The following is a 16,800-nucleotide window of genomic DNA, read 5'->3' on the forward strand; positions in this document are numbered from 1 at the left end:
GGGAGAGCGAGGGGGCGGGGGGCGCGGCGTGGAGCGGGGACAAAGCGCGCGGGCTGCCAGGTAAGGCCGTACCGCTGCCCCGGGGCTGGGAGAAGGGCGGGTGGGCAGCGCTTGGAAGGGCCCCGTCCCCTCCCCCCCATGCGGTGTTCTCCTCAGGGTGGGGGTCTTTCCTCCCTCTTCCTCCCCCCCAACCCCGCGCGTTTCCACAGAGCGGGAGGGCCCCGTTGTGTCCGTTAGGCGAGCAAAGGGGAAAGCGGGATGGGAAGGGATAGGAGGGGAGGGGAGAGAAAGGGAAAGGGGGGGGTTGGGGGGGGAGGTGTCCTACTTTTGAGTGAAAAGAAGCGAGGAAAAAATACGTCTATTTAAAAAAAAAAAAAAAAAAAGGGTTCTAAAAGCAGTGCCCCCTCCCGGTACGCCGTGGTGCGGGGAGGGGGAGAGGGGGGGTTTCGCTGAGGGAGCTGGGCGCTTCTCTGTGGGCAGGTGCTGAGCGGAGCGCCGCGGGGCCGCGCGGCCATGGGCGTGCAGGACCGGCCCCAGTGCTTCTTCGACATCGAGATCAACCGCGAGCCAGGTACGGCCCCGCCGCCCGCTTAGCAGGGGAGGAACAGCGCGGCATCTCCCGACTCGTGTTTTCCTGCGGGAAGTATAACCGCCCCGACGTGCCTGGCAGCGGGTTTTAATCCTGCGCTTGCTGCTTGATTCCCCCGCCGCGGTCTTCGCTTTTATTTTTCTTTCTTTTTTTTTTTTCTCCCGGTCTGTGGGGATCTGCGCGGGTTTACGCACCCGTTTTTTGGAGCAGGGATCGGGCGGTCCGTGGTAGTTGTGGGATGTGTGCTCGCTGCTTTACGCTGCCTTTTCTCTCTCAAAGTGTACTGATAGCCTCGCTCTGCTTTCACTTTCATTCTCTACTTCGGTGTCTCTTTGGAAGACTTTGAAATAAGAGTTTGTCTCCGTTTTCCAAATTGCAGTTGCGTTCAAATGCAGCTGTAAGCCCTTTGACTTCCATTTTCACTTCAACCGAAATTGAAAAGACATTCAGTGCTAACTCCAGCGGCCTGATAAGGTATATCTGTAAATCTTCTGCTGGTACATCTCTCATTTGAGGTGCTTTAGCACCTCAGAATACAATTCTGAAGAGAGAAATGTTAATGTAAAAGGGATTTTTGCATGTTCTCTTGATTTAAATTCAGCTTTGCTGTGGAATCAGACAACTAAAAATGCTGTAGGGCGGGTGAGTTCCCGGCTTAGGAGAGGTAGTTTGATGAGATTTGATGTATGAAGAGAATTCATTCTTTATCTCATTTGCTTTTAATCTTTGGAAAGGATTTTAGGTTTGACTTCTGGCATGAAAAGCCGCCCTGTGCTGTTTTCCTCTGCTCCACCTTTACACGCACGCTCCTGCTTCCATTTCACAATACCTTCCCTCCTTGCCCCCTCCTCAGCCTCATGCATCACGAGTGGAAGTGGATGACCTTGTTCTCTTTCATACCTGCTTGGATTTGATACCTGATAATGGTGCCACGGAGGTTTTCACGTTCCTGGTGGTGCACAGATTGGGTTACCTGGAGAAGGTGCAGGGCTCTGGTTGTTGCTGCTGGTGTTTATTTTCTCTTTGAAGTGATGTGAATCTCACGGCTGTACCTGAAGTTCAGAGCCCTGGTGTTCTTATTGCACCGATTAGTGACCTGTATTTCTGCAGGAAAACATGCCAATTTATACAACATTAGTGCAGGGCTTGAGTGTAGTGTGCTTATACTACTGCATGCTAATGTCTGTCTGTTAGTTTACTGTGCAATCGTGCCTTAGCTTTTAAAGTTATATTTAAAAAGCTTCAACGTAGCCCTTTTGGCTGTAAGATGACCTTCAGGAGCTGCACCAAGTGTGAATGATGAGGCAATGCTTCCAGACGACGCAAAGCTCTGACTGAGAGGTGTAGTGTCCTGCTGATACCAGTGAGATACTAATTTTAACTTTTAAACTGCCACCGATCTCCAAATCAACATTTTGCTTCTCTGACTTGACTACAAGAAGCCTATCTGCTGCTTTATTTTTATTAAGTGTAAGGAGAAAGAGCTGGGGAACAGAACAGCGCGTGCTGTGTTTTCTTGCTAGCCAACAGGTAAAACATTGCCCCCTGTTCTGTCTGCTCTGAAGAAACAGAACTAGTATCTCTTCAGAAAAGGCAGAGGATAAGAGCATGTGCCTCTCACACGACAGGAGACGTCTCCTCACCCGCAGGATGCAAAACTGTGCCACGTTAAAGTCATTTTGAAGTGTTGATTGCTTGGAGTCCAGGAATGTTCCCCCACTCGGCTGCCAGCTCGTAGCTTCCCCTTCAGAGATTCACTTACCCAGGGGTTGTGCAGATACCTGTGGCAATTAAAACTAGGAGCGCAGCGCACAGATGAGATGAAAAGGAGCAGCCAAAGGTGATGTGTGTGTGCATATGTGAGAGGGAAGAGGACTGCAGAGTGTGAATTAGTTTTGTGGGTTAATTCTATCTGTTACAAAGTACGGGGATGGATACTGCAGCACTGGTGGTGCTTTCAGGAAACTGCATTACAGCTTTTGTGCTTCTCTGTTGGTTAATTTTAGCTACAGAACGTTGGAATAAAACTTGTATGCCTGCTTGTTTGTGCTTCTTGCTGCGCTGCAAACTGCTTTCTGTCAGCATTTTTTCAGTGTAATTTGATATTTAGACTATTTCTAACAAGTTGCTACTTAAGTGTTTTTTTTATGAGTGCACGTTGTGATTTTTTTTCTTAAAGGAGATTAAATCAAGAGTAAGCATGTATTTTGGCACAGGCAGCAGCTCTCCTTTGTTTTGTGTCTTCACACCGATGGATTTGGGCACGTATGGTGTGCAGAAGTAAACTATATGCAGTAAGCCAAGAATCTGGGGATGGCAGCAGATGCCTCTTGTAAATAATTCTGGCTTTGCTCTGATGAAAAAATGTGCACGGATCTGTTCTAACGATCGTGACACCTGAAACACCATGGTGTTGCTGGGATGTCACGTGTCACGTTCATGTGCCCCTGCAGTGTTTTCTCACTCTTCCCCACCCCTGTTCCCGACTGACCTTGTCCACCAGGAGACACGTTACCCTTAGTTTTGCTTTCGTTCCTTCCTGCTCACAACAGAACTTTCCTTTATTCTCATCTCTTTTCTCGTGTCTTCTCTTGTTGCTTATCCCCTTGGTCATTTTTCCTTGTGCGTTAGTTTTTCTTCTTTGTGTGCGTCCCTCCTTTTATCAGTCTGTTCCTTCAGCTCAGCTCACTCTCCAGTCTGAACTTACACAGTCCCTCTGTGTTAGTAGAACCAGGGAGGCCTTAGGGGGGGGTCTTTAGTCCTTTGAAGGCAAAAAGTTGCAGGTTGGCAGTGGAAAGCAGATGGATGCTTTGACTCTGCAAACCAACTGGCAATCCAGTTGAGTGTGATCTGTGAGTGAAGAGGACTTACTGTATGAGGAGCCCTTACTGGGGAGCATGAGGGCTGTGGAGCATAAGTAGCTTCTGGGGGGGAACTGGTTCTCAAAATTGTAAACCTCTCATTATACAGAACAGACTTAGGATTCCCAAATTTAAGTATAAATAATAATAATAAAAAAAACCCCATAAGATAAAAATGCATTCATTGTAGTGAGGTGTTATCTAAATTGCCATGCGGGTTTATCTAAGACCTTTGGCCTCTGGAAAATACGTTATGTGTTTGTCTCCAGAGGTGGTTTCTAAAACAGGTTAAGCATCTAACTGGGGGAAATTGCTGGATAAATATTTGAAATAAGTGATCATTTGAATCAACTTCGTTAACAGGAGTCTGCATTGTGTTACAGCGTGGATGTTCCTACTGTGAATGTTTGTCATTGCATTTGAATATGGAACTACTGTTTCTGTAGCTGAAGAACTGATTCAAGGTTCGGAAACAAAACAGAAGTAGTTCTCATCTTTATATCAGAAAATGGAGCTTTGGAACTGGCTTAGTTTTGGTCATTATGCTGTCTGGTTTCTCTAATTGATGTAGCCTCGTTAGCTACAGGTAACGCTTTCTGAAATAGAACTTCAAAACATCTTAGAATTCATATGTGCATCGTTTACTATAATTAATGGGAACTTAAATACTTGTTACTGTTTATTCCAACTTCTACCAAAAAATATCTGAGGGTACTTCCTAAGTGACTTCCTTGTGGTGCTGGAGGGCTTGCATCCTAAGTTAGGTGAGTTTCATCATTGGGAAGAACCAACAGCTCAGTGTCTCTGGTTTAGTCCAGGTGTTGCACACCTCTGCAGGCCTGGCTCTTGGCCGAAGCCGGCCAGCGCAGGTGTGTGAGCAGGCCCTGCCTACTGGAACAACTCTCAGGAGCAATGGTGTTTATTTTAATGTACAGTTTGAGTCTCAGTCACAGCAAGCCTGTTCCCTATTTGGGTAATTTAAGCTTTAGAGCAGGGAAACGAATCTGGAGAAATCACTGGGAACTTTCTCTGTGCGGTAATGGTGGGTTATTTCAGAGAAGAGGAAATGTGAGGGAGTCAGAAACACCTCAGGTGCCTTTTACACCTTTGTTACAGCAGCACATGCTTCAGTCCAGGTTTAAAATGAGGCACTTTGATGTTTTCAAGGCACAGCTGAGGCTCATAGATTTTAAGCAGTCTTTCAACATACATATATTTTCGGTGTGTTAACAGCAGTAACTTCATGTATCTAATCAGGGTGTCAAAATATTTGATCTTTGGCACATGTACTCACCTGTTTGGCAGTGGAAAATCTCACCTCTCAGTGACAGTACTGTTCATGCAGCTTAGGTAAAATACAGGTAGCAGCCCAGCAGATGGATGCACAGTATGTGGCTGGTGTATTTATAAACACACTGCAACATTTTATATAACAGGATGTAAGAAGGTGAGCAGCACTCTAGGTGATGGGGAGATTTGCTTATTTTTTTTTTTAATTGAATCTATAGATGCCAGGTGTGCTTGTTGCAGTTTGTAGGAGTTGAAAGGCATGACGTGTTGGCAGGCCTTACTGATAAAACACTGAAAGGTGCTGTTCAAGTCACGGTTCCTTAGTTAGAGATGTCTGTCTTCATGTTCTGCTTTCTTGTCCTCAAGAAGCAGGGATGAGGCTCTTCCTCCAGGAGTCAGAATTGATGTGTGCTGCTTGCAGTGCTGCCTGCAGTGCCATGTCTATGTAGGACAGGACAGGCTTTGGTGCAGTGTGCCTGGGGGAAAAAGTCCCTCCTGGAGCCCTGAGGTGGGAATGCCTCCTGCTTATCCCACAGCTGTCAGCTTGATCCATCAGCAGCTCTGCTCTTAGTACCGTGGGGATAGTGACGTTTTTTTCTTCTTCCCCTGAAAGACTTCACGTGTTGTTTCACATCGGGAATGCAGGAGGAAACGTGTGCCTGGCTCTCTGAAGCACTTAGTCACCGCCCAGTTCAGAGCTTTGGCAAGCAGAGGAATGGGATTTCTGCTGTTCTGCATTACCATGCTTGTAATGCAAATTGATAACTTCTTCACTTTGCTGTTTCTTCATTCTTTGAGGGCTGTCTCTACCCGTGTTCTTGAGGATTTTCTGCCTGCTGTAATAACGAATCCTCAGAGCATATTTGTGCTGCAGTTAAGGAAATAGTCTTTTCCACAGCTGAAGGCATCTTGAATTTTTAGCTGAGAGCAAAAAATACAGGTGGTCCCTGTGTTGTTTTTCATTTATCCCCATCTTTGTGATCCAAAAAGCTGACTATTGTACATATTTGGACAAGGCCTTAAAATTGAGTACAATTTCTTAGGAGCCTCAGAATAATTTGTGATGCCAGAATAATGAACAAAATGCATTTTAACTTCACTCTTTCTTTAAGGGAAGGAAGATAAGTAATGCCTGGAGTAGTTCGGTGATTATATTGCAGTCTTACCAGTGTGTACCACTAGAGGGTGGTGCACATTAATACATTATGGTTGGCCTTCCTGTAATGCTGGCTGGCCATGTGGCATTTAACCCTTGATTTATCCCTCACTTCACAATGCAGAGATAACAATAACCTCACTAACTACATGGCTCTTGAGGATTTCATATGTCGGGCAGTATTTATGTTTTGACTGTAGAAATAGAAATCCCAGAAATGCAAATCTCAAAATATGAAATAGGAAGTGTGAAACAGTTCTAAAATAGTTTTCTTTATTCTTCAGTGTTTTAATCACTTTCCAAGGCACGTAGCTTGAGCGCTACCAACCAGTGGCGTGGGAGTAGCTAGACTAGGAGTGGGAATTACTCTGTTCAAGTTGTACAGAGAGGAAATAGTGCTTGATTCATAGTATTTGGCAACTGAAGCATTGGTCCTGAAATTGCTAGTGCTGTCCTGCTTGTCTTTCATTTTCCTTAACTGATTCATCTATTACACTTCCTATTTAAACCGAAGGATTTTAGGCCGAAGGTTCCATTGCATTTATAGTCCTTAAGGCAGTGTAGGACTAAGTTGTATTTATGCAGGTTTATTCATCTGCTATTTTTCTTCTGTCATCATAAAGAATTGTAAAACTACCTTTTTTTTTTTAATCTTCTAGTTGGTCGAATTATGTTTCAGCTCTTCTCAGATATATGTCCGAAGACTTGCAAAAACTTCCTTTGCTTATGCTCGGGTAAGTAGCATGCTTATATTTAATAACTTTAATGTTTCTTATGATTGTTTCTTTAAACAGGCATAAATCATAGCTAATGAGTTTTGTGTGGTTTTTTCCTAGTGAGAACAAAGCTGAGGCTTGATAGTGCCCAGGAGGATTTAGTAGCACTGGAAGTAGCCTGGTGTTCTGTCACAGTTACTGAATTAGAGTAGTGGAGTAGCTACGTAATTCCAGAGTGCAAGATTGTCACTTGATGGAACAAAAAGTTATCGTCTGTTCCTCATGTGGGGCTTCCTTAGGTAGAGGAAATTGACACAGCTGAAACAATGGTGGAATTATTGATCACCCAAGTTACACACAGGAGAAAGATGAGCAGGACTTGATCAGGAGAGACATCAAGTGTTCATGTTACTGCTCAGTGCAGTGGTGACACTTCGCTTGACTCCATGTAAGATTTTGATTACTGTTACAGAATAAAAGTATGTTTTGGGTGCATAGGAGTGCAACAGGGATCAAATGAGGGAACATCTATTAAACCTTAGGGGAAAACTTCTTTACTTTCAGCAAAATGAAGGATGGAGTGGGAACGTGATTCATTAGAAGTCCTGGGGTTGTGTGGTGGGAGAAGGAAGGTAAAAGTCTGTAAAATAAAGGGACAGCACTAGCAAAAGAGTTTCTGGGTAGAATCTAGCACCTTTTGACCCCCCTCCCCCCCTTTTTCTTTTTTTCTTTTAAGCAGGAATTAACTTTTTCACAAGATTTCTAATGACTGGAATAGTAAGGGTAGTGAGGACTTGGTGGGTTTTTTTTTTTTTTGGTCCATGTGTTTCCTTGGTGATCTTGCAAGTGCAAGTTAGAAATCAGTCTTGTTTATGTTATTGCAGGAATCACTGTGTGCTACTTATTCTCTTGCAGAGAATTCATTCTGTGTGTCTTCTTGTCTGTGTACCTGAATTCTCAAGTGATATACCTTAAATTAACTGCACCAGTGAAGCCTCTTTTAAAGTTAGCCAGTAGACTGGCTACTGCAGTGTCTGAGCCTCATGTTCTGTGACTCTTTTAATTCCTTTCAGTGGCTTTGCTAGGTTAAAGTGAGCTGGAGATCAGGAGGTGTGAAACAAACAAGTACTTAGCAGGAAAAAGAACAATGAAAAAGATTTGACAGCTTGGTTTTGCATAGCTGTTTAAGCTCTGCTCTACAGCTGACTGTTCACGTTTCATTGCAGTTTTCAGCTGGAACCTGTCTTTAGTTGGGAGAACACTGAGACAGAGCCTGAAGTCCTGAGTTCTATCTACTCTTGAGATCAGATTCACAGACTAAAAGCCACCAGAAACACTGGTTTCATTCTTGCAATTTGTTTGCTACTGTGTACTCATAGAATGGAGCCCTGATTTGGTAGATATCTTTTAAAAATTGCTGGTAAATACGTGATAATTAAATTATGAGAGAGAAAAATGCACGTCAAAGAGCTTACGTTTCATATTTTGGTGCAAGAAATGATTAAGGGAATTAAATTGCACTTCTTTTTTTGCCACTAGAAGCCATCTCTCTGCCATCATAGCTCTCAAGTTTGAATTTGGGATTGCTGAGATTAGAGACTAGGGTTGCATGGTTAATGTTATTTTCTTGTTTTACGTCTGTGCTGCTGTTCAGCTTGCCTGAATTGCTTCCTAGGAGCTGTTGCCTGCCGTTCTGCTTCTCCATGGCAGGTTCTTCTAGAGCACTTGTTACTGCCAATTTATCTGCATCGTGCCTGCCATTTTCCCTGCCCTGCTGCACAGCATCATACAAGCATCTATGAAGGAAATTAACTCTATCCCATCCAAAACCTTGACAATAACCACCCCTTATCCCATCCCACTTTATGCTCAAGTCACGTGCTCTTTAATACAACCTCATTAATCACCTCCCTTTGATTAATGCACAGATAACGTTCCGCTAGTGTATGGACTACCCCTTTGAAATATCCATAAAACATCCACTGAGGTCTTAGTCCATGACTCAGATTCTATCTGTTAGGGTGGTTACTTGGGTCTGGAGTGACCTGGAGTTACTGGAAGCCAGAACTACTTCAGCTTGAGTCACTGCTGCGCTTGTGTTGCTTCCTGTGAGGCTCACCCTCTGCTGACTCAAGTGATTCCTATTATAGGACTTGCTATAACATGCTGTCACAGGTTTGGCCTGGTTTGAATCATGGGTTACAACAGTTTAAAGATGCATCCCTTGCAGTCTCCACCTTCTTGCCTCTTGGACTGAGCCACAGGGCTTTACATGGCAGTGAACTCTTCCCCTTTCCCCTGCTCTGACCTGGGCTTGTCCACTGGCCGTGGTCCCTTCAGACACCTGCTGAGTCTGCATTATCTGTGGTCACAGGAGCCTCGAGGTATTCTGGTGTGGCCTTGTCCATGGGCACAAATGCTGCAAGGTGTGCCCGCTGCAGCACAGACTTCTCTATGGCCACAGATGCTTTGAGGTGTGCTTGCTCCCGTGTGGACTCATCCACAGGTCACAGTCCCTGTGACTTGAGTTCCCCCTGGAGTTCCAGCCGCTGCCATTCAGTACGGTGGCATGGGGATGGCAGCGAGGTGCTGGCTGTCTGCCAGCCCAAGCTTATGGCCACTGCTGTTACCAGAATGTTCCCAGGCATAGCCAAGCAGGATCATAAGGAGTAGAGCAAACAGCATAAGAAAAAGCAGCTGCTAATGAGTGCTGGACTGTAAGGCAAGCGAGGCTTGTGACAAGCATGGGAGCACACCAATTTGTAACTAAACAGCTATGGCATCAATAAATTTGCTTTAGCATTCCAGTTCCTGATGATGACAGATTTGATTGTTCGTGCCTTGTGTTGGGTGCCAAAAGGGTTGTGGCTTAACTCTGCAGGCAGCTCAGCATCACACAGCTGTTCACTTGCTGTCCCCAGGTGGTATGGGGGGAAAGAACTGGAAATGTAGAAGTGTGGGAACTCGGTGGTTGATATCAAGATTGTTTGCTGATAAAGCAAAAGCCATGTGCATGAGCATGGCAAAACAAGTCTGCTCGAGGCTTCCCATCAGCAGGCAGGTGTTCAGCCACTTCCAGGAGAGCAGGGCACCTTGAGCAAGATGGTTTATTGGGAAGACAGACGAATGCCATCGCTCCAAATGCCTCCCCATCGTACCAGCCTCTACAAAGAAAATGATATCTCTCAACTAAAACTGTGACATTACATATATCAGCTCAGCATCTGAACTGTGAGCCCTCTACCCAAGGATGCTGCCTGCTGCATAGCACCACAGATGAGAGCCAGGGCCGGGAGCAGTAGGCCAAGCTTAGGGTTGTTCCTACTGTTCACACCAGGATCCAGTGATTCTCTGGCACACACTTTCTCCCCATCCCCAGAGATGGATATAGCATTCTGGTTGTGCTACTGCTGCTCCATTTATCTAGTTTATGCCAGAGGACATGCTGAGCAGCAGTTCTGTGATGGGAGATGAGGGTGTACTGATGGGATTGCATGGACTTCTCGCAACCAGATCTGACACGTGAAGGGCTGCTTTAAGTTTTTAGAGTTTGAAGCTGCTGATACCATCTCCAGTGGCCAAGTAAGTCGCATGCTTCTAGGAGTCAATTCCACTTATCACAGTGAAATTCACTGATGGAAGTTCGCTCATTGTGGAGGTTTAGGTTCTTGTCAGGCATACTTCTATCCTTATCTTTGGACTTGACAAGAAATCTTTGAGCCCTTGGAGGCTTAATCAGTACAGCATCGTTTTCTGGTGTTGACACCCTGTTCCAACTGTATGCAAGGACTGTGTTTATTTAAGAATGTGTAAAGCTTGCTTCAGGGCGAGATGTTGTGCCTTAAGACTAGATCCCAGTGTTTCAAAAGCTGTGCCTCTCACTGTGCCCCTGCTTTGTAATCTCTGTGAGGAAAGCCGGGATGTCTTTGTCAGAAACAGGTGGAGGAGGATGGGATGATTCTGACTGATGCCCTGCAGGCAGACCTGGCTACTGTGAAAGAATGCTGTCTGCCTTGGCAGCAAAATTCTCCTTGCATTTAAATAAAAGCATCTGGACTTGCAAACTGACATTTGCAGGTCTCTCAGTCAGTCCATCTGCCAGGAAAACGTAAGGTCACTTGCTTTTTGGAGCTCTGTCAGGAGCTCATCTTCCTGTAATCTCAACGGGAGACTGCTGGTGGGCACCTTGTGCGAAAGATCTGAGATTGGGTTGGCAGTGCAGAACGTTAATAGGGCCTGGGACTGAAATTCACCTGCCAGACTGCTGTTTGTGGCGGGCAAAGAAGCAACAGGCAGGAATGTATTTGCTTGTATAGCTAAGGGGTGCTAGCACTGGAGGGATAAGATCCTCGAATTTACTCAGTGACAATCTGTAGATTGTTTTTTTGGTTCAACTTCTTGCAGGTGAAAAAGGAATTGGCAAAACAACTGGGAAGAAGTTGTGTTACAAAGGCACCACGTTCCATCGTGTGGTTAAAAACTTCATGATTCAGGGTGGGGACTTCAGTGAAGGTAAAATGTTTTCTGTGGAGCAAACATTGTTGTCTGTGAATGTAACTTTAGAAAACAGCATGTCAATATTAAAATGCCTTGAAAATATTATCATTGGTCCTCCATTTCTTCGTTAGTTTTTGAGATTCTAATATGTTTCAACTGAAGATGATGTTTCTTTAAAAAGAATTCTTAAGTTTTAGAAGGAAGCAGCCTTGCTGGAGTTGATAACATTAAAAGGGAATTTCAGTCTGAACCACGATGTTGCTGCTTTTCATATCAAAAGTTCTTTTTGTATCCTGTGTCTTGAAGTCTTATGAGCTGATCTAATGTATATAATGCATACAAACTATCATGGATAAAATGAATGTGGTGAATGAACATCTTGTGTTGAGAGTCCAGTGGAAATAAAGTTAACGTAGCTACTTGCAGTGGTCTCTCTGAGCAGGGCAGGATTGTTGGTGATGCCTGCTGTTGTCTTTTCTGCATGCTGTTGTATTTTCTGTTGCTGCTGCTTCAGCAAACACCGGGGAGAATTAGACTTTGGAGCCTCGCTTCGGGCTTTCTGGTGTTGAGAGGCACAAAAGCAGTCTTCATTTTCAATATTAGGAGTGTCAACAAGATAATGAACTGCATAATGAACGGTCCTGCCTTTTAATTAAGGGCCTTATGCTTCGCTATTAGTAACTGGCTAGAGTATCCTGGCGTGTTATAAATCGGTGCGCGTTGTGCACGGTGCTTTTTATAAACAGAACAAAAGGTTGAATTCCTGCTTTTTAATGCACAGGTAATGGAAAAGGAGGTGAATCTATTTATGGTGGCTATTTTAAAGGTAAGAGCAAGTATATCTTTACAGATTCTCAATTCCGTTCTGAGAAGTCTTGATTCCCAAGATACTTAATGGAAAGAGGTCTACTTATAGATCACCTTTTGCATGAAACTAATATTGCATGAGAATTATTTTTATATGCATGACTTTCAGATAGTTTTTTTTTTTTTGGTAATATTTAACTTTAACTGACAATTAATTAAGGCTAACATTATTGGTTAAACGTGACTTTCAGCATGGAGGTTAGGCAACTTTATTCATGAATAAACTCCTATCTTCCTGCCTAAAACTGTCAACATATTCTTTTGTTTATAGAGAATGTGGTCTTTTGCAAAATGAAAAGGTAAGAGACAAAAGCTCAGTAACACAAATTCAAACTCTGTTCCCTTGTACCTTCCCTAGTAAATACATAGACAACTGATACATCCGTTTGTAGATGGATATCTGTGTTGCTTGGAGAAATGAGGAGTTCTGTGTCTAACCTTTCTGAGGGTTCATGACTTATTCTGAGGGAATACTGCCATAATTTTCAGTTCTAAACAATTTTTTTTCTTCTTTTGTTAACGTCCCTTTTCTCCCCTTCCCTCCTGAAGGTTTGTATTCCGGGTGTTCATTTTGAAGTGTTTGTTTATATGCTACGCAAGTTTCTTTCCTTGCAAAGAGTTTTTAAATGTATATTTACCTCTTTTTAAAAACAGTTGTTGGAAGGAAAATGGTGAGTTTATCAAGTATTTATTTAAGGACATAACATTCTTTCTTGCAACAACAACAATGAAAACAGATAGTTACTGTGGTATTGAAGTGTTAATAAGATGTTCCTAGGGTTTGTTTCTTAGGAGAATACTAAAGGTGGTAAGTTCTAAACATGCAATATTGTGCTTTGATATATAATCTTAAAAAAAATAACAGCTTCATATGCTCAAACTGTAAATTTTACCTTTGAAAAGGAACTTCAGAAGAATTATCTGGTTTTATATTACGCCACGCAGCCAGAAGTCCTCTTTATTTAATTCCTTGGAATATAAAGTGCATGTTTAGTTCAGTCTTAAGTGCTTTTACCTTTAGGTTGAAGGAAGAACGTGTTCTTTAGTTCTTCTTTCTGGTCTTTAGGGGTTTGTTTACTCTTGTGTGTTTTGAGACGTGCAGCTTGGAATGGCTGGGTTGCTCTCTTCATGCCCCATGCTGGGGGAATGGCTGTTTCACTGGGTGCCCATAAATAACAGTCTGCTGTACGTGAGGGCTTGTTTTGGGATCACCTTTACATTCATTCCCATTAGAGATGTTCACGGCATTCCTGTAACTTTCTGTAAGAAAAGAATGTTTTCTGTCTCATGAGTGTTTCTCCTGTAACTTATGAGAGGCTCAGTTCGACATGATTTTTGTTCTGTTTCCAACCTGTTCAAGTTTCTTTAGCAGCAGAAGAATTTCTCCTTGTAGCACCCATAAGTTGCTAAGAAAAATCTGACTTGCGTTCCTTGGCAGGGCAAATCTGACAAACATATTTTTTCTTCAAACAGATGAAAACTTTATTCTCAAACATGACAGAGCGTTCCTTTTGTCAATGGCAAACCGAGGGAAACATACCAATGGTTCCCAATTTTTCATGTGAGTAGATGTAATATGACAGTTGAGCTTTTGTTAAACAGAGGAGCGCTGTTCATGAGAAAGATGGTATTGCTAAATTAACAATGTTACCCACCTTACTTTGCATAGGGTTGAGTGGATACCTGCAGTATCTAATAGGAAACAACAGTTCCCACGAGTTGCTTGGGGTGTTTGTTTGGGTTAGAATTGGGTACTGTGGGATTGCTCCTTGTTCCTTGTTTTTTTTACCCTAAAATCATGGCTATGCTATTGTGCTTAGTGTCCAAAATCAGATTCTTTGGTTTTGTGCGTACCAACCAAATCTTAACGGAATATTTGGGAACTACAATGCTGAGCATTGTATGTAGAAGGCAGCGAGGTCAGTGATAGAGATGGCTTGTATGTTTTTGCATATGCTGTTTAAAATATGGCTTATGATTTCCTTTGGGAGACAAGGGTTTTTTTTAATCATTTCATTTTGGGGAGGGGGACCTCATTTAGTTTTGTTTGTTGTTTTTCTTCTGGAGTTTTTTGTTCCTGACATAACTTTTTTTTTTCTCTACTGTTGAATAGTGCTATTTACATGTACGTGCTAACTGTCATGGTCCCAATGCTATAGGAAATCACGTGCTGAAAATCAGCTTTTCCCACATAATCTTAAAGAAATAACAACAAATCCATTCCAGTATATAGCCACATCCTGTGAAATTGTAGAAAATGTTTCTGTCATGAATAAATGCTCAAGTGTGATGTCAGTCAGGGTCTTTTGATTGAAGTAATTGCATTCTGGGTCCAGTATTTGTATTTACATTTATATATAAAACTTTAAACAGATATATTTAAAGTTCATGACATTGATGTGAATATTCACCCAGTGAACTCCCTTTTAAAAACTGCCCTCTGTTAAATATTTAACAGTTTGTATTTGGAAAGACGTGGTTCATAACTTTGGGCTGGTGCTGAGAACTTTCATTCAGAAATAACGCTGGCGTTCTTAAAATTCAATTTTGATGTAGTTGCTTAGCTATAAAAAGCTTTTTTTTTTCTTTGCCATCTTTCTTGGGGGGTGAGTGAATGGCGCTTCGCTGTCTTCAGTAAAGGAGGAAATTCTCCTGAAGAGTATTCCTTTTCTTTTCGTTGCCTGACAAAGAGCTTCAGTATGATACAGTGAAGTTCAGATAAGAGGCATTTTTAGGTCTTTTCCTAAAGAATGCCCTAAAAATGGAAAATGAATAAGAAACCCAAGAGGGAGTTTTTCACGGTTACTACTGTTCTGACTTTCCAAAGAGAGAAAATCATGTCAAGAGCTTATTTTCTGTTAGCCTCAAAGCAACTTCTAGGTGATATGCTTCCTTACAGTTAATCTGAAAGGAGATTATATATATATACATTAATATGAAAAACAATCTGTATACAAAAAAGAACCCGTGGTTTAAAAAGCACTCTGCAGAACACTGGTTTGCTGTTTGTTCCTTGATGATACAGCTTTTGATTCTCTTGTCACAATTTTCCATTTTTAAGCTTATCTGAACCAAATACATGAAAACTTAATGATGCTACATCTATCAAGAAGCTATCATTTGAGGGCTCTAAAGTTTCTTTTGCTCCTGTATTTAATTCAGATGTCTTCCTCTTTCCCTTTTAGCAGTAGGCTCAGCTTACTTGCTCAATTAAATTTAATGTACTTAATGGACACCCTGTCTCTCACCATGCCAAGGAGCTTCCTAAGCTTGCGTTAGATGCAAATTATAATTTACATAGGGCAATAAAATGTGCTTGAGGGTGCTCGCATCAAAGTGGAACTATTTTAAGGTACTTATTTCCTTCAAAAATTCTTTTTCTTGGCTGTCCTGTAACATATTCACATGGCACCAGTTTACCTTAGGGTTTCGCAAATGAATCGTATGCAGGAGTACATTCCCAGAGCATCAGTGAGGTTTAGGTGGGCTGCTGTGTAAGTCTCTAATGCACGTTGTAATTCTGTAGACTTCTGTGACCCTTCTGACCAGGGCTTTTTACTGCATGCAGTAAACGTTGTTTGAGATATCCTTGTTTTCCCCAGGATGGGGTGTGCAGGTGCAGTGCACCATCTGCAGGACACCAGCACTCGTGGAGCAGCAGGTGGAAGCCAGCAGGGGATAGCACAGGGCTCAGGATGTCACTGTTGGCAGTTGAGCATTGTCCCATGCTGGGGTGGCTTCACACCGATGGGCAGCAAAACTCCAGCATGCCACGCTCTTACTGCCCTTCCTCAACTGAACAGGGAGAGAAAACATGATGAAAAAAGGCTCATGGGTTGAGAGAGAGACAAGGAGATCACCTGTCAGTTAACCATCGGAGGCAAAAAAAGGCTCTGTATGAGGGAGGTTAATATAGTTTGACTACTGCCAATAGGCTAGAGCAGTGAGAACTAAAAGCCCCTTTGTTCTCTTCACCCTCTTCTTCCTCCTCCTCTTGGCGCAGGCCAACAGGGGCTGTGGTCAGTCCATAATACTTGGTTTCTCCCACACCTTCATGGTTACTCTGCCCCTGCTGCACCGTGTATGCTCCCATGGCCTGCAAGTGGAGATGTGCTCTGCGTGGTGCCCACGGGCTGCATGGGGATAACCTGCTCCACCACGGGCCTCTCCTGGGCTGCAGGGAACTTCAGCTCTGTGCATGGAGCAGCTCCTGCCCTCCTCCTGCACTGACCTCGGTGGCCGCGGGGCTGCTTCTCTCTTATTTCTCACTCTGTTCTCCCAGCTGTAGTTGCCCAGCCTTTTTTTATTTCTGAAATCTGCTCTCCCGGAGCACAACCAGCATCGCTCGTGGCTTCGCTCTGCCCAGCAACACGTCGCTTTTGGAGCAGCTGGAGCTGGCTCTGATCTGACACGGGGCAGCTGCTGGGCTCTGCTCACAGAGAGCAGCCCTGCAGCCCCCCACCACCAAAACCTTGCCTAACACATTTGCAGATGCCTTTTTTAATATAATCAAGTTTGTGCATTTAAGCTGAATCCCGGCATTGGCTTCCAACGCTGCAGCTTGTCCTGGGAGTGGGTGTGATTACAGCATCCATAGGAGGCCACTGAGAGCTCCTGTAACGGCAGGTGTGCATGTATGCAGTCAGTGTGGAAGTCAGGTTCATTTTCAGTTACTTGATTTGTGAATAGGCAAGGATGGATGATGAAGCATGTAGGTCAACAATCTGTATTTTTACATAGTTCTTTTTTAAGGGTGGAACTTGGTTTCTGCTTAGAATCATAGAACTGCTCAGGTTGGAAAGGACCTTCAAGATCATCAAGTCC

The 16,800-nt window shown here is 43.4% G+C and overlaps 1 protein-coding gene across 12 annotated transcripts in view; it reads left to right on the forward strand.

Moving 5' to 3' along the window:
* Positions 7–16,800, forward strand: part of NKTR (natural killer cell triggering receptor) — a 39,568-nt gene continuing 22,774 nt past the window's right edge. For 9 of the 12 annotated variants that reach the window (XR_002434787.1, XM_021385560.1, XM_021385562.1 and 6 more), the window contains exons 1-6: positions 7–60; positions 481–571; positions 6,556–6,630; positions 11,017–11,124; positions 11,891–11,935; positions 13,450–13,537. Coding sequence is in view for 10 of the 12 variants with exons in the window: in XM_021385560.1 (XP_021241235.1) it covers positions 514–571; positions 6,556–6,630; positions 11,017–11,124; positions 11,891–11,935; positions 13,450–13,537 (374 nt within the window). In the remaining 2 variants the exon portion in view is untranslated. Of the gene's footprint in view, positions 61–480; positions 572–6,555; positions 6,631–11,016; positions 11,125–11,890; positions 11,936–11,956; positions 13,538–16,800 lie in introns of those variants that run through there. The other 3 variants (XR_002434788.1, XM_021385565.1, XM_021385564.1) reach the window with 3 other exon arrangements.

This window comes from Numida meleagris, chromosome 2 (genome assembly GCF_002078875.1).
Source record: "Numida meleagris isolate 19003 breed g44 Domestic line chromosome 2, NumMel1.0, whole genome shotgun sequence".
Classification (NCBI taxonomy): Eukaryota; Metazoa; Chordata; class Aves; order Galliformes; family Numididae; genus Numida; species Numida meleagris.